The sequence below is a fragment of the Arthrobotrys flagrans genome (genome assembly GCF_004000055.1).
Source record: "Arthrobotrys flagrans strain CBS H-5679 chromosome Unknown unitig_3, whole genome shotgun sequence".
Classification (NCBI taxonomy): Eukaryota; Fungi; Ascomycota; class Orbiliomycetes; order Orbiliales; family Orbiliaceae; genus Arthrobotrys; species Arthrobotrys flagrans.
The window spans coordinates 259,090-282,563 of NW_027137547.1; the positions used below are offsets into that span (position 1 = coordinate 259,090).

At 46.2% G+C, this 23,474-nt stretch overlaps 7 protein-coding genes across 7 annotated transcripts; 2 read left to right on the top strand and 5 right to left on the bottom strand.

Moving 5' to 3' along the window:
* Positions 1-719: 719 nt before the first annotated feature.
* DFL_001457 (uncharacterized protein) lies at positions 720-2,666 on the bottom strand (the record flags this gene model as incomplete). Its single annotated transcript, XM_067630078.1, has 5 exons — positions 720-884; positions 959-1,228; positions 1,288-1,872; positions 1,933-2,460; positions 2,526-2,666. 5 exons carry the CDS (start codon positions 2,664-2,666, stop codon positions 720-722), a joined length of 1,689 nt encoding a protein of 562 aa, XP_067492758.1.
* Positions 2,667-4,132: 1,466 nt separating this feature from the next.
* DFL_001458 (uncharacterized protein) lies at positions 4,133-5,026 on the bottom strand (the record flags this gene model as incomplete). Its single annotated transcript, XM_067630079.1, has 1 exon — positions 4,133-5,026. The coding sequence occupies one exon, from the start codon at positions 5,024-5,026 to the stop codon at positions 4,133-4,135; it is 894 nt and encodes a 297-aa protein (XP_067492759.1).
* Positions 5,027-6,843: 1,817 nt separating this feature from the next.
* On the bottom strand, positions 6,844-7,912 carry DFL_001459 (uncharacterized protein; the record flags this gene model as incomplete). The annotated part of the gene is made up of 3 exons (XM_067630080.1): positions 6,844-7,146; positions 7,203-7,282; positions 7,354-7,912. The coding sequence occupies 3 exons, from the start codon at positions 7,910-7,912 to the stop codon at positions 6,844-6,846; spliced, it is 942 nt and encodes a 313-aa protein (XP_067492760.1).
* A 1,510-nt stretch (positions 7,913-9,422) lies between these two features.
* DFL_001460 (uncharacterized protein) lies at positions 9,423-10,822 on the top strand (the record flags this gene model as incomplete). Its single annotated transcript, XM_067630082.1, has 4 exons — positions 9,423-9,439; positions 9,647-10,207; positions 10,300-10,486; positions 10,625-10,822. 4 exons carry the CDS (start codon positions 9,423-9,425, stop codon positions 10,820-10,822), a joined length of 963 nt encoding a protein of 320 aa, XP_067492761.1.
* Positions 10,823-12,240: 1,418 nt separating this feature from the next.
* DFL_001461 (uncharacterized protein) lies at positions 12,241-12,714 on the bottom strand (the record flags this gene model as incomplete). Its single annotated transcript, XM_067630083.1, has 1 exon — positions 12,241-12,714. One exon carries the CDS (start codon positions 12,712-12,714, stop codon positions 12,241-12,243), a length of 474 nt encoding a protein of 157 aa, XP_067492762.1.
* An 882-nt stretch (positions 12,715-13,596) lies between these two features.
* DFL_001462 (uncharacterized protein) lies at positions 13,597-14,868 on the bottom strand (the record flags this gene model as incomplete). The annotated part of the gene is made up of 1 exon (XM_067630084.1): positions 13,597-14,868. One exon carries the CDS (start codon positions 14,866-14,868, stop codon positions 13,597-13,599), a length of 1,272 nt encoding a protein of 423 aa, XP_067492763.1.
* A 1,928-nt stretch (positions 14,869-16,796) lies between these two features.
* DFL_001463 (uncharacterized protein) lies at positions 16,797-18,716 on the top strand (the record flags this gene model as incomplete). Its single annotated transcript, XM_067630085.1, has 5 exons — positions 16,797-16,830; positions 16,977-17,455; positions 17,514-17,806; positions 17,963-18,371; positions 18,435-18,716. 5 exons carry the CDS (start codon positions 16,797-16,799, stop codon positions 18,714-18,716), a joined length of 1,497 nt encoding a protein of 498 aa, XP_067492764.1.
* Positions 18,717-23,474: the final 4,758 nt, after the last annotated feature.

A 23,474-nucleotide genomic window follows, 5' to 3' on the forward strand; every position in this document is an offset into this window, starting at 1 on the left:
CAAGCTGATTCAATCGATTGATACGGGAAACCCGAGGTAAGTAGCTGTGGGAGTATGGAAAACCAATTGCTTATCAGCGCTGTTGTGGTTGAGCAATTGAATTCGTCGAAGCTGAAAAGTTGGGAACTTTATACATTTTGCGGCTCGTAGGCACTGCCAAAACCGCACCGAGACCTCGCGACCATACCACCGAAAGCTAAGCTAACAACCAACAGCTCGGAAGCCAAGGGATCAAACACGGTCTACTGTGTAAAGTTGATAAAGAAATGGCTGGATCTAAGTGTGGGTTCCTCTGGGTTTGCGCGCCCTTTGACTCTTGTCGGGGTTCTGTTGGAGTCATGAGCGGCTTGGTGTGCCCCTGTCTAATCCGTGAATACGGCGCGTTCTGTGACTCAACCCACAACTGTACAACGTCATCTTCGAAACCACCCGTATCGCGAAATCATGTGCTTGGGTGTGTGCAGGTGGGGATAAATCGGCTTACGGCTTTGCTTTGAGTCATGGTATCATTTATGTCAGGTTGCCATAAGCCTACAAACGCAGATACGCAGAGCATCATCTAAAATCCAACAGCCCCAAAGCCAACCTCCTGGATTTGAATTGCAATTATCTTATCAAAATTTCATCTGTGTCGGAGCCCGAGACTTTAAAAGCCAATCTCGTACATCTACACACCATACGACAATAGACAGACGAGCCCCAAGCCACAAAGTCTCCATTTATTCAGACCCCTTAGGCTTCCCCTTAACTAACCCGTGCTTCGCAATCCATTTGTCATATATTTCCGTATAGTCCTCCCACGTATACGCTTTGAATATCTCACTTATCCAATTCTTCTTCATATACGGATCAACCCCCGTTTCTTGTAACATAACTGCCGCAATCTACAAAACAATTCGTCTGTTAGCGCTATAGCCCCCACGCAGATTTTACACCTATGGAATTGACCACGACCTACCGACATCCAATCAAACGAAATCAACGGAAACTCATTCGAAAACCCGACATGTCGAATTTGCGTGAACCGTAATTCAAACGCCGTAACCCTTTCCATCTCTTCTTTAGTTGGTAAGTCCAATTTCCCGGTCATATATGCCGCAGTCCATAACCCCATAATTAGGGCATAATGTGATGTTCCAGGGCTTGGAGAAACCCCAAGAAATGCTATACTCCTGTCCGCAAATTCTGTGGGGACGGTATAGTGGTATAACCTGAACGGACCTGATTCCTGTGGTGGTATTCGAGGGGAGCCGGGGCATCTTTGAGAATTGGGTTTTCGGCATATACACGTTTGTCTGCTTCATTTTCCAATTCCCTCCATTTAGATGAGTATTCGTCGGTGTAGTGTTTTGAAGGCAGTCCTAGTCGCATTTCCAAAGTTGGATTCTCAGAAAAGAGTGAGACATTGGCCTTCCAGCCTGTGGCAAAGACCACGGCGTCTGTTGTGAAGCTATCGCCGGATGCGAGGCCGACAGTGTCGCTTTGGAGCGATACGATATTATCGCGAATAACCTCAACAGTTCCGTCTCTGAAATAATCCCATATTTTCACATCATAGTTATCCACTCCTATGACATGATACATCCAAAAGGGGGGTAATTCCGGTATCGCTTTCTCTATATTGGGCGTGAGCGGCTTCATAAGCATCATAGCAACATTCTTGGAAGAGTTCACGATGAACTTGGAAATATTCCTGCCGATGATGTTACGTTTGAAGAAGTAATGGAGGCCAGGGAAACCGCTATCCTGGTATAGAGCGGGCATTAGAAGGGCTAGGATTCTACTGAAACCGAGGTATTCGGCATGTCTACCGCCCGGCAGGTTGCCATCAAGGATCCAACAAGGCCCACGGCCTTCTTTGCGAATCACCCACTAGGCGGTACGTCCCCAGTTAGCATGTATCAAAGCATTGCGATGGGGGTTATGTCATACCTTAATCTTCTTCCCAGCCTTCGCCAACTGTACAATATTATCCATACTTCCTTTCCCCGCACCATATATCGCCACATTCTTCACATCCTCATTATCCCACTCCTTCGACCTCTCCCCAAAATACCGATGGTGCATCACAGGCTTGGTAAACGTCGACCAGTCCAAATCAGGGTAGTTCGGTAAACTGGTAATCCCATTTGCCACTATCAACTTCTCAGCCGATAAAATCTTGGTATTGTCAGCAATATGACACCGCCACCATTTCTGTCCGGTACTATCCTCGTGACGAGTGATCTGTCGGATTGTAGTATTAAGCCTGATATATTTCGTAAGTCCAACTTCTTCACTCCAAGCTTGGAAATATCGAGACCATGACGGGCCAGTCATGAAACCCTTGCCATTGTATTCAACGGGTGGATCGAGGTCTTTGTATTGGAACTCGGGAAGCTCGAAGTATTCTGGAGCGGTTTGGACGTGTAAGCCGGGGTATATACGATCTTTCGACCAGACGCCACCGACAGTCGATAGCTATCCGTGAAACAAAGTGTTAGAGCATGTTGGGTACATGAATATTTCCAATATTTTGCACATACAGAATCTATTACCACTAAATTGATAGATGGTTGGATTGCAAGGTAGGATCTCGCGGCATAAAGTCCATTAATTCCCGCTCCTACGATAATGAGGTCGAATACCTCCTCGTCCACTGTGGTTTCAATTCCTAAAGAACCCATTCTGTGCCTCTGATATAAACCACCCGAGCTAGCGGAAGTTTAGGTCGTTGAATGTCGACTTAGATGCTCGTAGATTATTGATATATTGAAGTAGAATATATATGTTGAAAGGTCGTTGAGAATAGGAAAGAAATATATATTACGACCTTTTAAAATATAGACCGCCTATTCCGCATGAGGGCCTCCGCATCCTCTTTATACAGGGCTCACCTGCACCCTTGCTTACTGCGGGGACAGGTACTCCAGGATACAACAAACTGTATCGTCTCGTTATGCCAGTACAGTACTTCCCAACTGCTGACCTAACGTGGATGCGGTGGATGTGGAGTGCTGACAACATCCTGAGACGGCAGCTAATAACGCTGTGGACAAGGTGCCGATTCTAGGAATATCCTGTCTTTCTGCCAGACCAGGGCGAACGAGGGTTTTAGATACGACCGAATACGCGTGTTGATTTTTCTGGCAGGGCTGATAAGCTTAAAAACCTCGTCAAATGGGGGAACGTCACACAAAGATATCAGTGCAAAATCAGATCAGATGTGTAGCCGTGGCGAGGCTTGACTGGCCATATTTGCTCGCCTAGAAATTGGCTTGCTCGCATGCAAATAAGGACTAGGGGTGGCCGGTATCGTGGTGGTACGAACAATGAAACAATAAACATACGAAAGTCTACGTAAGCCAAATTTTATTTTAACGGCGGCTGATATCATCATAAGGCGGTAAAAGGCTGGAAATGATCCGAGATCTGATAATGATACGATCCGTTGAAGTCGTATGAAAACCTCCCCGCCCGCAGTTTTCATTCGGTTGGTGTTTTGAAAGCTTTCCAACTTTTCGATTTCTCATCTCGAAGCCAAAAAGTGAGCTAGGCTTGCATAAGAACAACCTCTTAACGATACACCATATACATTTCGGAATCGAAATGCGCCAACAATTTCCAAAGAATCCGAGCACAGAACTAGCTATCGATATATCGCCTGCATGCGAGATCACATCAACAGGTATATGCGCGTACATCCACAAAGAGGCGTCGTGAGTGGAGTCCTCGATCGAGTCAGCTGCCAACATAATCAAACGCGTTAGCGACGGGCCTCGAATTTTGATACGAGCATTTGCGGGTGAACTATGATCTTTCGGGGCAACATTGCACCAAGGAATAATTACAAGCCGACCCGATCAGGTAATTAATTCTCACACTATGAACCGCGGTCACGCAGAATACGCGAAGTATTAGAAAAAGATTGTGGAAGAATAGACAAAAAAGGTGCATTTATAAAAGTCCAAAGTATTCATCCATTATTTACATTCATGAGAAGCCATATAAACTAAAAGGACATAATGGTAAGCGAATCTCTAAGTATACAAGATTGGCTAATAGAAATTATCATAACAAGGTATTGATATTAAAAATGAAAATCCCAGAAACGCCATTATCGATGGTAGTCATTGTAGAAACCATTTGGCAATTACAAGACGAGAGCAGCACCGGCGAGAATAGCAGCCAATGCAGTTCCAAGGATAGTAACCTTCAAGCCAGCAGCGCTGTTTGGATCGTCGTTGCTTCCAGTACCGGTAGTAGCGGGATCAGTAGTAGCGGGGTCAGTAGTAGCGGGGTCTAGAGTTTGGATGACACGACCAGTAGTAGTAGCATCCTCGTCACCGCTGGTTGGGTCGGGGGCGTCGCTTCCACCAGAAGAGGTTGGCTCGCTATTGTCGTCAGTTGCGGTGGGGGTGGAGCCGGTACCCAACGAACCAGCGGAGAACTGGGAGCAGTATCCAGCAAGGGCGGCGATGGTGGATGCATCCCTGGGATTAGAATCGACAACATCGCTGTAACATCCTTCAACGGCGGCGTCAAAGCTGGTACCAGAGCAGAGACATCTGGCAACTGGAGCAGCAGTTGGGAGGGTGCTGCCGTCGGTCCAGCAAGAGCTAAGACCCGAAACAATATAACGACAGTTTTCCGAGTCGAGCGCAACACCACCAGTCTCAGTTGGGCTGGATGTGATGGTTGCAGAGCTGGTAGAAGCACGAGTTGCAGAGGTTGGGAGGCTACCGCCACCGCCACCGCCACTGAAGATGCTGCAGTATCCTTTGAAGCCCTCTAGGAAAGCCTGGACATCTGCAGGGAAGGCGCTGCCTGCTGCCTCGATACATTCGACAACATCAGTATCGAATTTCGCACCGCCGTCGCAAAGACAACTGGCGATCTCAGTGTTTTGAAGGGCGTCCTCATCAGCATCTTCTGGAACACATGATTGGACTAGTGTGACGACGCGTGCGCAAGATTCAGGAATACCATCCTGGGCGGAAACCGCGACGGCGAGGATGCTCGCGAGGACAAGGGTGCTGGCACGCATGTTTGGTGATGTATTGGAATGAAGCCTCAAAGGATTGTGGAGGTGGGAATTTGCAAAATCGAACAATGCAAGAATGTTGACTGCAATGAAGGGAGGAGAAAGGGAAATAAAAGACGCAATAGAAGTTCAGCCCCCAGTGTTTATATACCCTTCATCCGCTCGAAACTGGAGATATTTCGCCCGTCCAACCTGTGCCCAGCTAGCGCCGCTCCAAAAGAACCCGCCAAGGACACACTGCATTTTTGGCTTTTCAGGGCTTGTGCTCCTTCAATTCAGGTGGCTAACGTTAGTGCGCCTTTTACGATATTGGGATTAGAACGAGGTGCGAAATCACAGTGGAGGTTTTGGTATCGGATCCCCACTGGACGTTATTGCCAAAAAGGGTAATTTTTTTGCAGCGACATACAGGTCCTGGCCGGCCGAAATCTGCACACCCATGGACCTAACAAAGAAAGAAACCCCGCCCTCAAGATTGCAACAAAAAAAGCCACTTTCACCCAGCCAATCACAGAGTTTTTAGCGCGCTCTAGACTCCACTTGCCCATCCAAAAACTGTTACAAATAAGTGCGAGGGCTCGAAATTTGTAGCGGCACCCCATAACTCTTAGCAAAGAACGGTTAAGGGGTTTCAATCGGAACAACAACGTGCGGCTGAACACTGGTCCACGAGCATGGTCTGATAAGCGATATCCCTAGACGGTAAGGAAATCGAGGACTCTTGAGTCAAGAAACTAAACAGTCTCCAAGCTCTTTGGGGGCTGAGTCGAGATATAGAATGAAAGTGATATTGACTTTACTTTGGTGTCGTTGTGTCGGAGTCCATCGCCGTCTGCAGGCTCCCATGAAAGATGCCTAACATGCATCCTGAATATCCTGTGATCCCGTAGATTTTAGGAGGGTTTTATCAAGCCCCATTCGACAAGATCTCTCTCATTACATACAGACTAACATATTTCGATCTGAAACAATGATTCTCGCCGATTGTCGTACTGCCAAGTACAATCGAGCCGACCGGAAAGTTTTTCTTCTAAATTTATGTCTTTTCTCCGCATTTACTCTCGATCAGAACGTCGCGATATGCAACATTTACGCCTACGGGAGCACGGCTGCATTTCGAAGGTCGTACAAGGCATCTCGCAGGTTTGTCTTTTCGTCGGTTAGTTTTACCGAAAAAGGCGCACCTGTGGGCTCGGACCTGGCAAACATCGAAACCTTTCCCCAGTGCACAAATGTGCAATTCAGGCTTATATTGGCCTCTAAAAATGCGTCGAACTGGGGAGAATGACCTGGCAGCTATCCGCAAGGCGGCGATAGATATCTATGGCTAGAAAATATCTGTCTCAATAAGTCCCTCGTCGATATCAACATGTCGGAAACACCCCTGCAGAGACATGTCTGTCTAGAGTCCCCACCAGCTGTCAGAGTTTGGCAAGTCCTTTCGATAACGGAGGTAAAACATCATTTCGTGTTCTATTTCAACATTTCATGCATAATACGCGCGTCTAGATTAATAAAAGGTTACTCGGTCGGCCCTTTCGTTAATTAGCGGGTATCTCGGTTGGAATCAAAGTGTCCTTCTTCGAATCGTGGACCCAGTGGGGTTTAAGTACTAACAAGCACAGGTTTCGTTGATCAGATCAAACTAGTTACTAGTGTAGATTACTCCGTGTATTATAATCAGACATTGATACAAGTTGTTGGTGACCATGCCATGGCAAAAATGAACCGAATTCAGAAAAGTTTTCCCTCAGCGGTCCATATATACCCCAAGCCCCTCAAGAGCACCGGCCAGTCCAACCCATCACAAAACAGCCACTTTAAAGCAACGTATCGATCTTCTCGCAGACATAAGAGCTGTTGGTATACCAGTTCTTTGGGGTTGTTCGCATAACGAAGGCACCATCTGTGAACAGTGCCTCGCTGTAGCTGTTTCCTGGGCTCAACTCAGAAACAAGTTCGAACCTAACCTCCTTGCTTGGCGCGGTATCAAGGAAAGTCTCAACCATCAAGTCGTCCTGCTTGAACTTATAGTTGATCTGGTATCGGAAACCGTCGAAGTAGGAGAAAACGGCAGCGCCCATGTTGCGGCGGATGGATTCGAGGTCAATTTGGCTTTGGTCCTGTTTGATAAGTTAGCAGCCTATCTCACTGATAATTAAATGACCACAGAGCTTACCCTCTTCTTTAGCTTGTCAAATTCCTCAATCGCAGTCCTCCAGATTGCGGCTGGGTCAGCGACCAAGGTAACTTTGGTGCCTACACCGACGATCACCAGCATTAGTCTCCAACCGTAACCGAAAGTCACAAGCACAGCACCGAACACCTACCAAGCAATTCTTCAGCAATATTTTTTTCGAGCTCGTCCTTCTTCGCCAAGAAGTCATCCTGCCATCCCTTCCTAGCCTCGAGTGGGAGCTCGCCCTTGTTTGTTTCGGCATAAGCTTCGTCAAGGTTGTTGATGAGCTTTTCAGTAAGGTACCAGCTGTTGGTACCGTAGTTGTCAGTCTTGAAGACGAGTTCCAAAACACCGTCTCGAACACGGCAGGCAGTATATCCGGACTCCATGGGCTCGATGAGGATGTCGATCTTTCGGGATGAGACGACCTCATTGAAGAAGTCCTTGACGAGTTGGTCCTCACCCTCGTCGGTGATGTTCTTGAGTCTGTCAGCTAGGCCCTCGTAAGCGCTGAAGGCAATACTTCCAGGAGATTCGACTTGGTAGTTCTGGGAGGTGTCAATGTTGGGGTAAATCTTTTCCTGGAAGTCGACGATGAACTCGTAGTCTTCACCGGTGTACTCCTTAATTCTTTCGAGGAGACCACCCTTTTTAGCTTCATACTCGTCGCGGATGTTCTTGCGAGCAATGAGTGGGAGTTTGGCAGCCATTGTTAATGGTGTGAAAAAAAGAAGTTAATCTTAAAGAAGGGTATTGGAGATACGGTATATGGTAGGAGAGAAGATTTCTATCTATCAATACTGTATTTGCTTGAGGGACTGGATGTGGACAGGAAACTATAACTCAATTGAGGAGGGCGAGATCGAAGCTTTTATATTCATTGTTCGTCTATCCGACCTACTTCTACTTCTATCCGAAAGCTTCTAGTTTGGTTCCGGAGATGAAAAGGTACACCACGGCTTCTTCCAAACTAGCCCGCGTTCAGGGTTCAAAAATCTTAATAGCATCGGCATCCCAGCGCGCCCGAGCCATTCTAGCTCTAGTCGACGAAGCTCAACAAAATGGCAAGAAACTTATACATAACTCATCAGCGCCCTGCATATTACAAAAGAACGTGCCCACATGTAGCAACTTGATGTGCTGGTGCACTTTTGGAAGAGGTATTTTCGAGTTTTCCCGCTTGAGGTTGATTGCTATCCCATTTGCAGCACCTCAAACATTTTGGGTCTGTATCGTACATACAGACCGTTCCCTTTACGTCCTCAGGAACACGCCATTCAAGAAACCACAGCGCATTTCCTCTTTCGAAATTTCTTATTTTTCAAGTTTCTCGAATCGACAACCCCTTTGTGGCCGCAAATTTGGATACACAGGAATCTTCGGGCCCGTTCTGACATCGATAGACGTTCAATACTACTCGCCCAGAAATAAGGCGGCATCGGCGGCGTATCCACCTAGATAATAGCGGGGTTGATTCAAATCGGCCAACTTCGATCCAGCACGGGTGTTCTCGGCTAACAGCAACAGGGGTTTGCCAAAAGTTGAAAAACCCTTGAAACCTTTGAATCCAATTTAACTTTGACCGGGGTAGCTCCAGTGAAAAGCCACTAAACTTTTTCAAGAATACCACGAACAAAGCCAGAAGGTGGACTTACGTATTGGTAGCTTCAGGAAAAGACGCCTTGGGAAAGCCTATTCTGATTGGACTCATAAAGCTAGATTTCAATGCATGATCGATCACGAACTTCGAAATAGCGGCTTCTAGGCACACGGATCGTCTGCATGCACATGGTTGCATACGAAACTGCCTTTATGGCCTCGGGCGTATGCATGTGCGCTCAAGCAACTTTGTTCACCGGTTCGAATTGATCCCCACACCCGATATATCGATTGATATAGCTACTTTCACGAGGCATTTGATATGAACGAACTTCCACTTTGGCTCCTCTCTACTATTTCAAGAACCTCGTCTGCAACATCCAACTACTCATCATCGTTGAATCATCTATCAACCTTGGTGGAGACTTAGAACCTTCCCCTGGTTAAACTCCAATTGATCATATTCAGCCGCACGAACTTCTAAGATTAAACTCTCCGACTTCATCGATCTCTTTCTTTTTCAAGGCTTCAGATTGATTATCGAGGGGTTACATAGCTCGGAGTCATTCGAAATCTCGCATCTACCTAGAAAATTGGGATATACATGCTTCCTGAAAAACAATGGCCGCAGTTAAACTGTAAGTCTGCCGGAAGCCCCTTCACGGATCAAACCGAACCAAGGCAATCCATGCATCAATTGTCCCATTGGCGAAGGCGCCTTATCGGTCATATCATGCAATGCTATAGCCGGATTCAAGCAAACAAACATGAGACCATACCATCTGGTCCTCTAGCAGTATTGCATATTGTACATCACGCTGACCACCATGTGTCCTGATGACTAGTCCCGTAAAAGTCCGCATGGGTGTACGTGACCTCTGGGAACCGTCCGGCAGCCCAATGAACCAGGCCATAAGCGCAATATCCAGCAACATTGGCAAGAAGATCGACATCACCGTTGATTGGGGCATGCTTTGGACCGTCTTCGGCCATCAACATCCGGACCCAGGGACCTTCATTCCGTACTTCGAAGAGGCTGTGAAACTTTGGGCGTCATGCTTTCAAGAGCGCCTTGACAACGATACCCTAGAAAGTTGGACGGATGAACTCTTGGAAAAGGTCAAGGCGGCTGGTGGAAGCAGCATCAAATTAGAAATCGGAGTCAGCGACGATATATACGGATCTGGCAGGCCGGAAACACTCTGGGACGACAGCTTGGAGCGGCTCAAGATCTTGTTCCCTAAGAGAGGAGAAAAGGTGTTTGAGAACGTCCTGCAAGCAGGGTTCGCCGGTGATTTCGAGCACTTGTTCAATGAAAAGGCTGCACCAGCGGCAAAGACTGGCGTCTCAACTCTGCCTATTGGAGGAGTCGTCCCAACAGCAAATCCAGGAGACGACGAGGGCTGGTCCGTTGTGTCACCCACTGCATCGGCTGCAGCTCCCACTACTGCCCCCCAACGACGGGGGCCCAACTGCAACCCACCTTTGCTCCTGACAGGCTTCCATCCCTCCAGTCATTAGGGCGTCCGGAAGCTCTTTTCGAAACCTCCACCCCTTACTTGATCTATGTCCGGAAATACGGCGACAAGGAGCTCCACATCGAAGGCTCCCACCAGGGCAGTCTTACTTTGCTCTGCGAGTACTTTCAAAAGTGGGTTAGGAAAGATAGAAACTACAATGGTAACGTAAGTACAAATTTCCTATTCCAACCATGTGCGACGGCCGGAGTGGCCGCGCGGTTCACATATCTTCCCGAAAGTTCCGTTTCTCCTAAGTACTAAATACGCAAAATGGGATAACTAATGCAAATCACGTATTACCAGGTTGTCGAGTTCGAAAAACAAACCTCACTCTTCGGCGTCAACTCAGGTTTCGACTACATAAAGATTACTTGTAACAGATGGGAACTGCTTAACCCTACGCCTTTCTTAGCATTCATCGAAATTGTGCTCAAGTACAGGCTGGTGGAAGCATCATCCGGTGTAACATGGTTTTATCGAAGAGATCACCAGATTCTTTAAAGGATCAAAGAATTTATATGTCTAGCCTGTTAGAAGAACATACGTGGATAATATAGAAGAGTTCGCTTCTAGAATTACTACATTTTATTATTACTATCTGTAACTTTGAACCTTTAGACATACGGGCTAGTTGAATAGTTTTTGCATTTTAATATCGCTCCTCGGTTATAAATTGAATTTAAGTAAATGCCGAAATGAGTAGGTATGTATGCAATCCGATGTAGCTGGAGGTGAAAGCTAGTTGCAAACTCATGAATGGTTTGGTTTGCATGAATTTTATTGCACCCCCGGATTCTGTTTATATTTAAGTGACTGGAAGGGGGGGTCAGTGAATTGCGCATAAAATATGTAGATCTGCCATACGTGTATGACCATGGGCCGCTTTTTATAATTCTGGCTGAAAACCTGAATATCAGCGACAAATTACTTATAGAAAGAGGTTAAATTTCCTGCTTCGCATCATATTACACATTCGGCCCCTCATCAATATACTTACAAGTTACAAGTCTCCTATTCTTAGCTACTTGAACACCTTTCATCCGAAAACCATGGCATCCAACGGGGGAAAGTCGCCAGGAGATTCTATCACCCTCGCAACGTCTCAGGACTTCTCAAGCTGCTATGAATCTATGACTAGAGATTGCCTCGAAAATTAGCTACCTCGCGTTAAAATGTCTTTTAAACTGGTGGATACTGATATGGGGTATAATACGGTTATGGCACGGTTGGATACTGTAGCAGCTGACACGTGGACGCTGTTGGAGTAGGTTCCCGAAGCCAGAAGTCCTAGACATAGTGCTGCTGGCCAGATGGATTCCCATTTAAAGCATTGAAGGCGTTCGGAACAAAATGGAGTCCAACCTCGGGTAGTTTGGTCATTATCCTCTACCTACTTCTTCATGCCCCTCTTTCTTTCCGTTTCTTTTCACGAACTTTCCGGGACTGCCGTGTCACGAAGGCAATAATGCGGCGAGCCCGACATGTACATATCTACAACTTTCAGTAACACCTCCCCCTCTCATTGGATACACGTTCGGATATCCGTGGATCCGAATCGATCTGAGGACAGAAGGCCAAGGCGAGGCAGCTTAAACATCTTAATCAATATAGCCTTACACCAAAATCCAACAGATAGTAACGTTGCAATCAATGCGGCTCAAAATAGTGAATTAACGTTATGGTCTTGGAACCTAGTACGTCGTCGCAAGTACAAAGGCGCATTTCCGTCACAAAAACAATGTTACAAAAAAAATAAGAATGAGAAAATAGCCGTATACCTGTGCTACCACCATATTATACTTTCCACACGCACCCAAGCGAAAAAAAAGAATATCCTAAATAAGCGCCCGGACTCCCCGAGCTCAATACCAAAACTTACATCCCATCGAATCCAATCCATGAAAACGTAGTACCCAAGACTAAATCGCCTTCAGCAATGCCTCAATTTTATCTGCATCTTCGACAACATCATATCGATGTTCCCCAGCATCTTCCACAACCTTTCCATCAACCCACTGAAGTTCCACCAACCGATCATCAACTTTCTTCACAACAGCCACTGTTCTTCCCACAGCCGCGACTCCATATTCTACCCCAAGGGTCTTGATATACCCGATCAACTGCTCATCAGCTTCATCGATCGATGAAGTTGATTTACCAACTTTCTTGCCCTCGTAAACGAGCTTTGCGACGTTATTCTCTACATCCCAGACGACTAGATCTGCTTTGGATGAGGAGTCGCCGGCTTTGACGCGATAGCGGGGGATGACGAGGTAAGATGGGAATGGGAAAATAGTGGAGAGTATGGAGGTCCAGGCACCGTTCGTGTAAGGACCGGTCAGGGCCATGAGGGGGGCCACTTTGGAGGAAAATGTTGGAGATGCGTACGGCATGATGTTTAGTTCCTTAAGTTGAACTTCGTGGAATTGTAAATTTTTATATTCGGTATGTAAGGCCTCTCCGGATCGCCAATTATGTAAGCGTATCGTTCAATCAATTAAGGAAGAGCTCTAGAGCTACAGATTAGAAAGCTTGAAAAGAGGCTAGTGTTGGAATTCTTGTGTTGCTGGTTGCTGGGCTTTTACAATTGGAAGCAGTCTCGGCTCTGGGTTCGAAGCACTAAAAGATCAAGATGGACAATGGTCGACATGACCATGACCCCGCATTGGAATTAAATACTCTGAGAGGGCCCTCTTAAGCTTCTACACTCTATCAGAAAAATATTCTTAGTGTGTGGCGTCGAATGTCTTGCTTTTGCATTCCAAGGCGAGAGACTAGCCTACCACGTCATCTCGCGCGCCTGATTGGTTTGTAGACGATGAGAATTCTGAAGCTAGTGAGCCTGTGCATAATCAGGACGAAAAACTGCAAACATTCAATCGCATATAGGACCGTGACGCTCCAAGAATGAAACTGCGTACTAGTTCGGTCCTCGCAGTAGGGTTTCGTTCTCTTGTCTACTTAGTAATATTGAAGTAGGTTGGTCTTTAGTATGGCAAGAGCGTCAAGTCATAAATATCGGGAGTATATATATGTACATGGTATCGAAAATTATATACAAACTCCAAATAAATCCAGGGTTCTTGATGATATGCGTGAGAGCCAAATCGAAAGATGTTTCGATGAGATACCCAATTGCCCAACAGCATCCTTCGTCAACACCGGATACTAGCTCATAGCAGAAGCCTTGGTTCCGTATTCGAAAACCCGAAGCTTGAGACCAACACCCTTTGATATAGCCTATTCTCGGGAGCCCGCCATTTTGGACAGTCCGTTTAACATTTAGGCCCTTTCGTAGGATTTCTAATGGGAGGATTGTTACGCTGGTCAAATGGAGTGTACCGGCTGGGCACGCCTCCTTCATCTATTGCCATTTTCGGAAAAACAGATCTGACAAGTCCTGGGTCGCCGCCCCCAGGTACTTTCCGTAGCTGCCCGGTTAGCCGGTTGGTTACCCAGTCACTTCGGGTATTTCGGCCTTGGTTGTGCGATAGAACGTACGGGTTCACCGTTCGGCGAACGAGGCTACCTGGCATCCGCTCGTCTTCAACATCGGAGATGAGGTGTTGAGAAACGGAAAACAGGTCATCCTCGTCAAATGCAGGCGTTGGTCTTGGGACGTCTGGATTCAGTAATAATGAAACGGGGCCATCAATGTCGTCATAGTCGTGAGAGCGTCGATGGAACGTGATATTCTCGAACGGGGTGAACGACTTATACATCGTAATAGCCGATTTTGCAAAGATATCACCCAGTTGCAGCCAATCCTGCTGATGTGGCCATGGCTGCTCATGTGGGTGTTTCCTTTTTAAGAGCCTATCGGCAGCACTCCGGACGTCAAGAACGGCAGACTGGTAGAAGTGGGGCGTTGGGTGAACGAAATCAGCTCGCATCCGTCGTGAACCTATGATTTCGAGCCTCCCATCCCTGGGAGTCTTCAGAACTACGACGCCTTCGCCGTCATTGCGCACCAGTGGTAACAAGGCTGTAAGCATGGCGCTCATTTGAGTAACAAAAAGCTTTGTGGTAACGAAACAAATTTGGTGATCAAATGGGTTGTCCTTGTCGGGCCTCGCGATAGTATGTAAAGCATCTTTGTAGGGAGCCCAGTACTTTTCGAGCCGGAGTTGTCGGGATATCTTGTTCTCGTCAAGATTGTGCTGAATTCCGAAGTTTTCATGTCCGTTAACGAAAAGATAGCTGATGGGACGTTCGCCATGAGCCTTGGAGCACCGGATGATCGGGTTTCTAGCGGTCGTTACCCAGTCCCTCCCAGCATCGAAGTCTATCCAAACTCCTGGTAATTCATAAAAGAATATCGAGGAGTTAGTGTCGTCGAGAGCTTTCTGAAACTCCCCGTTTTTCTGTATAGATTGGAACGGAAGCGTGCCATCGGTTGGACGACGAACGGCGTAGACAATATATAACGGGTGTCGAGTTGCCTGCAGCATCCGGTATAAATAGGCGTGGCCTCCGGTCTCATTGGCGCCTACAAAGACCAGGATACGTTGGAAAGCCTTCGCTTTCCTGGACAAGAAGGCAGTCATTTCTGGAAGTAGTATATGCCTCGTCGCAATACCGATGCGATGCGACTTGAAGTTAACATTACTATCGGAGTGCTGATATGTAAATAGATCCTGTCTCACGAATCTCTATTGTTTCGATTACCATGGCTGGACTAAGTATTGGACATTAGAGATCCGAGGGACGAGCGGTGGACTATCGTAGTGAGAGACGGTATGGACGGTGGTTTGTGAGCAGGGTTTGGTGTTCAGCCTCCCTAGCCTGGCCATCGAGGTTGATGTTTGTGGTCGTCAAAAGTCGCACAAAATGTTGTCGACTTTTTCTACCTGTTTGATTGTAACAAAATTACCTAAAATAGGCTCTTATCAGATCTTATCAGAAAATCTACAACAACAGACAACGCAATCACAGGAGAACTCCACCTTGCACGGTAGCCAACACAAGGATCCGGTCACCGAGATTATCACGATACCTCACATTTTGCTCAAGCAGTCTATTCATGGGAAGAGAATTTGGGGCACTTGGTCGAATTTCCGAATTTAGACGAAATAAGCCTTTTCGGGGCCTATTCGTTCCTGATAGAACGGCAATTGGTGTTGTGGAACTCTTAAAACATCCAGGCACGAAGGAAGGGGTCGAGGGCACGCAGTAGAAAAACCACCGCCCTATGTGTAATTCTCGGAACAAGCAGCAGAGTGATGTTTCACTATAACGCCGGGACCGAGTATGGTATTTCGCGGAAAGAATCGAGTTATCGATATATCCCTTCAAATTTTAGCCTCTCGATACCAAAAGGCTTCTAAACCACATCGTACTAACGACAAGTGTATATACGTTATGCGCACGGGAGAATGATAATTCGAGAGTTTTATGTATATGAATCTCGGCTAAATGAATGTATCATTAGCAAGCAATATCTTATACATAAATTTGCCGGCTCAGATAGTAAAGGTACGCATACCTTGCGACATGTTCCATTTCTTCACGGGCCCTGACCTGTGCTTTGCACGCAATCACACCAAGTATCAATTTTTGCAGGGTCCCAATTAATTATGAGCTCCGAAGACAGACGTTCCTGGCTTTTCTCTCTCCGCCTTGTGCCTGTGGGCTTAACGCTCCTATCGATCTTTAGCATCCGCCGCTTGACCAAAAATACAATAGCCTATGCTCTATTAGGGACTTATAATATGCAAAAATGTTCCGATCGCCAACTTAGTACAACACAAATTACCCCTAGCTTTCATATAGCATTCATTATGCATGGCTACAGACCAGGTATCACAAGATGTTAGAAATGGAATCGATATAACGTCATCCAAGCCATGGCCGCGAGACAGTGCATGCCCTTAACCCGAATTTAAATTCTTTGGCTTGCATATAAGCATTTCTCGCTAGTCCCGAACTCTTCTCGTTGAGCTTAAGTCCTATAGTTAGCCATAGTGTGGAAAATGAGGTCTACATTCCTCTCACTCAGGGAAGCTGAACAATCGGCTAACTCTGGCAGCTAGCTAATTTCATCATACTTCCAGATAATTAATTTTGGCACCAGAGGTATTGGCGCAATTAGCACGGGGCAATAGAAGAATGAAGGTCAACAATGAAGCAAGCCTCTGGACAGGTATAAAGAGAACCGACGATCGTCACCACTAGAGTAGTTTCCTCTCTTCTCATCAGCAACACCGACTCTATTCGCTCACTCACTTAGCATTTACAGTTGTGTGTTTAATTCGTCATTTTCAAATTTTCAAGATTTTTTATTTTTTATTTTTTATTTATAACTTCCACGTTCTTTTAACTGTGTTACTATATCTTTATCGCACCTTCATTCTAATCGTACATCCACCGGAGTCGAATTTCAAAGATAATTGAGCTATTGGGCGGTTCCGGTATTGTATGATGCGCAATATGCAATTGGCGGCTTTGGCCGCACCACTCCTTTGGGGGTTGGCATATGCTGCCCCTCGTCAACTTATCAGCGACAGAAGGTCTGTCGCCGCCGCCGCACCCGCTCTCGTCGAGAGGAATTACGATTAGTGCGGGCCGAAAACCTATACCATAACCACCCCCAAGCTAGGTGCAAACCCGACTCCAGTCTCCAAGCAATTCCGGCTAGTTTACTCTTGTACCCTAGGATACGTTATCTGCGACTCTAAGAACAAGGAGAAATGCGAGACCGTCTACAAGACCTCCTCTTACAGCTGGTTGTCTACTGAAGCCCCATGCTACAACGATATTGCTACGATCACTCAAGTGAATCAGCCAGTCACTATTGCAGCATACCTAACCAACAAGATTGAAACATGCCGCTGTGAACAAGCCGGTACTTGCTACTACGGTACTGCTTCTACTGTTGTTGCTCAACCAACCCAATTCCCATATATCAACACTGCCTGGTATTATCATGTCTGCAACTACACTGACTTCTACAAGTGGTACAGTGGAGACTACAGCCCCGATTATTCCGGTGTGAAAACACATGGCGGAAAAGGTGGTTATGGACCAACCCCGCAAGGACCAACCCCACAAGGACCATCAGCAGCGACAAGATCGACTTCTATGCCCCCAGCAAAATGGCAACAAGGGCCTCGGAATACGACGGTGGCCAAGGCGGTTACGTGCATCCTGAAATCAACGGTCGTCCCCAATACTACGGTTCCGAAAATACAAGCCCGAATATCATGGCGAATATAAGCCCGAGTACAGCGGCAATAACAAGACCGAGTACCCTGGTGAGTATAAGCCTGGGTATAATGGCAACTACAAATCTAAGTATCGTAGTGAAAATAAGCCAGGTTATAACGGCAACAACAAGCCTGTATACAACGGCGAGTACAAGCCCGAATACCGTGGTGAGAACAAGCCAGTGTACCAGGGTGAACATAAGGCAGTGTATAATGGAGAATACAAACCTAATTATCAAGGAAACGGCGGCTACGAAATGGGACAACCTGGAGGCAACAAGTATGACGTTTCTCGAGGCGGATCCGAATACCAAGGCAAAACCGATACCTACAAGGGCTAGTGGAAAAAGAACTCCTATACTAAGGGCTGGCCTGCTGGACCCTCTTCTGCTGGACCGTCGAGTGCAGGCCCACCTTCATCAGCCGGACCATCTAGCGTTGGACCTTCCAGCGCCGGACCATTTACAACTGCCCCACCAACAACCTCCAAGCCCGGTAAAGGTTGCGATACCCTCGAAGGCCTCGATGCCGATGGAACCTGCGAGAACGTCGGAGACATCGATCCATGCGCGCTCGAATCCCTCGTCACAGCTGGATCACTCGAAGAATGCGAACGATCTGGCGGGAAGGTTCCAACCGATCTTGTCGGTTGTATCACTGACACTAGCACTGCTGATCTCGAGTGTATTCTTTCCTGCAACAAGGACTTCGACTCCGTCCTTCTCGCTCAACAATGTCTTAATAAGAGCGGTACTGTCCATGATCCTTCGATTAAATGTGCTGAGATGGGCTTGTCCGGTGGAAGCGAGGTGCTCTATAAGGCCTGTGTCGAACTTCAAGGAGGAGTAAGTAAACATTCGATCCCGGATTGATAATAGATCTAAATACTAACGTGAGGAAATCAATAGGCACCATGTAGCCCACAGTTCATTAAGGACCAAGCCATCGAGGATGCTACCGAGTATATCACTGAGAGTGCTACCGCCGACCTTCTCTCCGGTGGCGTGAAGAAGTGTGTTGAGACCGCCGGGTATGGACTCGATGTTGGGTCGGGTGTCAATGCTGGTATCGAAGCCGTTGATGGTATCCTGAGATTCAGTAGAAGCGATAGTCACGACAGCCTTGGCGATGCCACCACCAACATAAACGGTTGTGTCTCTGACCTTTTGAAAGGCATAATTTCATTCTAACACAAAATGATCGATCAACCCGTACATAGTCTATAACGAGTATCCGATGGAAGGACTAATATTATCGTTATTCTTCCTGTTTCTTTACTTCTTTCTTTTGTTTTCTGCTGGTTGCGTTCTTTTGAGGGGCTCTTGATTGGTTGTTTGAAAGTTATCTCGAGCCAGATGCACATGTATTATAACTATACCTCCTTCCGATAAAATCTTTTTATATGATCTAATACATACCCTTTCATTGGCAAGCCATATCCGCAAATTGTGAAGTTCGTACGATTTTCCAAATGCCAAAATATCAGGACAAGGCCTGACGATATAACGGATTTCTCGTTCTTTGATGCTTGAGGGAAAAGGGCATCGGATGAATGCTAAAAGCTTGCGCTAAGAAATAGAAAATGTGTTGGGAATGTGGTTAGAATGTGGAGATGAGCTGTTTTGAGGGTGTCCTCAGTAACTTGCAGCCAACATGCTTCCTTCCGTGTGTTGGATACGCCCGTCAACCAGAACCAGACTGTTGGAAACCTCTAAACTACAAGCTACAGCAATAGCTCCCACCATCTCAACAATATATATAAAGAAGTATGTATTTCGGACCATCTACAAACATAAGATCGAAGCAATCGATTGAAGCCTCCAAAAGTCATATTAAACCGGGTATGTAAAAACCCAACCCTCCAATCTTCTCGATTGAAAAGCAAGAGGACATGCATTCAACAACGGCAGCGATGCGAGGGAACAGTTGAAACCCCCCCAAAAAAAATCGCTATTTGAAACTGGGGCATTCATTCCTTCGATGAGCTTCACTAGGGTCCTATAGCTGACCCTTGCTGCTACACAGCAAATCAAAATTACCGCGCCTTCCCACAAGCCGCTTAAGCAGGAAGGTAAAATTTCCCGGGGCACCGGGAAAAACTGGAACCCTTCGATTGCCAGGATACTGGGTTCGAAAAAGGTCATTAACGAAAAACGCCACCGAAGCCAGGGAAACGGTGAAATTCGGCCTTGGCTCAACCCACTCACACCGCGGAAATCGTTAAACCCCAGTTTCAACACATAAAAAAAAGTTTCCTAAGACTTTTTCATTGTTCAGTGCTGTAATGACATGGCAAAACGCAAATGTCACTCTGTTGGAGTAGAACCCGCAGAATTTCTTTTCTTCACGACTACCTGATTCTCTCAAACCTTCAAGCCCTCCTCTGCAATGTCTTGAAAAGGTGGATGTTTGGGGAGCTGGAAAGGTTTCCCCGAGGCTTAAAGAGTTTCGGCACTAGTTTTACGTGATAACCTTTGTAGATTCGAATTCTCAATGCAAGTGCTCGACGCCACGTCGTAGCTACGTCGATAGGCGGGATGATAACCAGACCTTTGAGCTCTAGCTCCAGCTCGGCTCAGTTCCTTGTGATGGAAGCCCTTTCACCAACGAATGTCTGAGCACAGTGCATGTTTTTTTTTTCTACGACCGCAAGAATAGCGGAAGGCTAGACATTCGCCTCCAAAAATTCAGGGCTTTTGCCTATCGTAAAGACCGGTTAAGCCTAATTCCACTAATTAAGCTAAAGCTTTTGATAACAATTAGTCAGAATTGTGAGATGTTTTTCTCCCAAGATTTCTTGGTGGGGAAAGGCCCAGCTTTATACTTTGGACACACAAATGAACATCGGAGACGAATTTCTATCTTGGTTCGTATAACGCATAACCGACAAATCGTAACATCAATGCGCTTGATCTTTCTGGAAATCTTTGAGCATGGTGAGGACGACGATCTCTCAACAACGATGGGGCCATCAAGGCGTCAACCACGTGGTGAACGTGGGCTGTTGGTTAAGCTAAGTTAAGTTAAGTTAAGTTTTTTTTTTTTCGTCTCGATCATTTGTTTTGGGGATGCGTATATCTCAACCACTTTTGGCAATATCTGAGATAAACTTTGACTTTTAGTTTCTTCGTATTTCGGTCCAAAGAAGAAGTGATCTTCATGTATAATTCAAAATGTCTTTGATATGTCACTTATTTGCAATCAAATATGTGGAGAACCCTTTAGTCCCGAGGTCAGGTATTGTTCGAACGTCCAGAACCCAAGTTCGTAGCCTTTGCTATCTGGTGGATCATCTTGGAATGGTTTGATAACTCAGCATAGTCGCAAGAGACCGCGGTCTTTTTTGAATCTCGAACATGCATGGCCTGCAGAGCAGCTGCATACCAGTCACAAACGTGGTAGACGAGAAACACGTGGAACCCTGGAGCAACCAACAAAGCGTAATCATTGTGCTATGGTTTCGCCGATTCTATTGATATTAGAAGAGCTGGGTCACATATCTATATGTCAATCGGCTCGGAAGCCCGATGAATGACCTTTTGTAACCTTTCCGACGTCGGTTGAAATTCCCTATCTTAACTTTGTCGACTCTTTCGCTCTGTAGACGTTGCCTAGCATGTCAAAGCGATTACGCTACAGATACACCATTTTGATCCCAGATGCAATATCCATCACAATTGTCGGCTCAGCTCAAAAAGCCCCAAGAGTTCGTGACATCACCTGTCTGTGCGCCGTTCGCACATGGCTTCTGGGTTTCCCCAGCTTAAGCATAACTAGGGAGTCTTTGCTTCAACAGAAGCTCAGGATACCACGGGTTCCTAATTCCGGCGTACCAAGATCTGGTTCATTCATCCCTTTCAATCCCCCAGGAAATTCATTTTGGACCGAAGACATTTTCAAGCTCGGACTAGTGCGGAGAAATATTCAAATGAAAGACCAGTGTCTTAACTCGGGAAGCCCGGCTTATCCTGTATTGACACATGTTTCCCTTGAAAATAATTGATTCATTGATAGGATTTCATGGTGTCAACCTTTTTATAGAAGTTTAGCTTTATCAAATTACATTAAGACTGTTTTTTCTATAACATCACGCCCACAAATTTGATGCAAGAGGTTAGCGCTACCAAACCTTCAAGGTTTTCAATCTACCTCAATACTATTGGAAAATAATTATCGCCATTTTATTCTATTATCAGTCCGCATAACAGTACTTCTCTCGCGTGGCAGGAGATGTCTGAAGCTCTCAAGGGTTACAAAATCGCAAGCTCCACCAAATTCGAATTTCCGGTGTGTGGAGACCTTGTCAACTTGACAGGGTTGGGGAACCCACACAAGGCCGAGCAACGCCACCGAACAACTTCGGTTTTGTTTTTCTAGCTGGAAAGGAAAATGCATGTCGCATAGCGCTTCAGTCGGTCGTCACGAATGACAATAAAATTGAATTATTTTTTGCCTTCTAACCTTAATCCGTCTCGAAGCACAGTTGAATTAGCTATAGTTTAGCCGTATTAAGCTCTAAAAACTAGTGATCTCTTCACTGCCAGGGGTTAGAATTTTTGTACATGAATTTAGGGGTATGAGGGAACACGCAGTATCCGGGTTCCGGGTTCCAAGGAACTCTGGACCTATTCAGAGTCTGATACATCGATGGTTAAGGTAAAAATCTTCGTGCTATGGAGGTGTGTTTTTGTTGATTGACGCAGCGCTGGCGCGACGTTCAAACGATGCTATAGTTCGATCGTATCCAGGCGCTTTTAGGCATTGCATTACCTAGAAATATTACCTTTTTTTTTTTTTTTTTTTTTTTTTTGCCGAGGTGCTTTGCCGTCAAACTTGCAATTGTGATAGGGGGCAAGAAAGCTACCGCAGTCACAATTATAGAGATTTCGAACTAGGGGCTTGGGAATATTTACCGAAACACAAGCAAGCTTATCAATAATTGAACATGTATATTGGCTTGCGCATGCAGTCACTTTCAGATTTGCCAATGCGCGATATTCCAACCCACCCATGGCGAGTATATCGTACGTTATTTGCAGCGAAAGGCGGATAAAACTCCAGCTTTTGGTATCCGACTTAGCCGGTGGCATGCGCCGTTTGTTGAATTCAAAAATACTGAACCAGGCAGGCATGGCCACCGATGCGACATAATGCATACGTCTAAGTTTCCATCAGCTGCGGAGCTTGCGCTGCTACTTCCATGCTGCATGGCATGCGACATGGACGAAAAAAAAAAAAAAGTTACAAGCGTTGGCCAAACGCCCAATGTTTTGTGGAAAGACTCAAGAATTTTGAGACTGACGCCTCACCCACTCAGAGGGAGAAAAAGGGACCTCGTTTGTGCCGTCAACGGCCGGCTGGCGGCGTCTTCGCACGATTACGACGAATCATCTGGCTTGTCAAGCAGCATATTAATTTAAATTTCTAGTGCCTGGTAAGAAACCTCATGCAAATTGGTACAATTCTTACAACAATTGAATTAAATGGGGGTAAACGAGCAAGGGATACGTTGTGCGACCGGACCATGTCCCTCCCAATATACTAATATTTCCAGTGGTTGTGGTCGCATCTTTTGGGGGCTTGGCAAGGGCTGACACGCTATGCACGGACTTAGCTGCCCGCGGTGCCAGCCAGGTTAGGTAACGGATGGATCCAAGGACTCGACAGTCTTAGAGCCAGCAGCTTATTCTTCCTTTGTGGTTGGTAAAATTGGTAGATTTCTGCCTCGAAATCGAAGGTTTTGGTTCCACACCGAGACGTTCCAAGAAGCTTAGTAGGAAAACGTGGTGGTCCATGTGGGTCGATCTTGTCGTTTTATGCAGGTTCAGAACCTCATTCCAACCTTGACAAGTACCTGACCTGTTATATACTATACTGCGGAGTACTTTTTTGTGGATTTCTTTCCTCCTTCGTATCTTTCTTTCTTGTCAATCTTTCACTCGATCCAC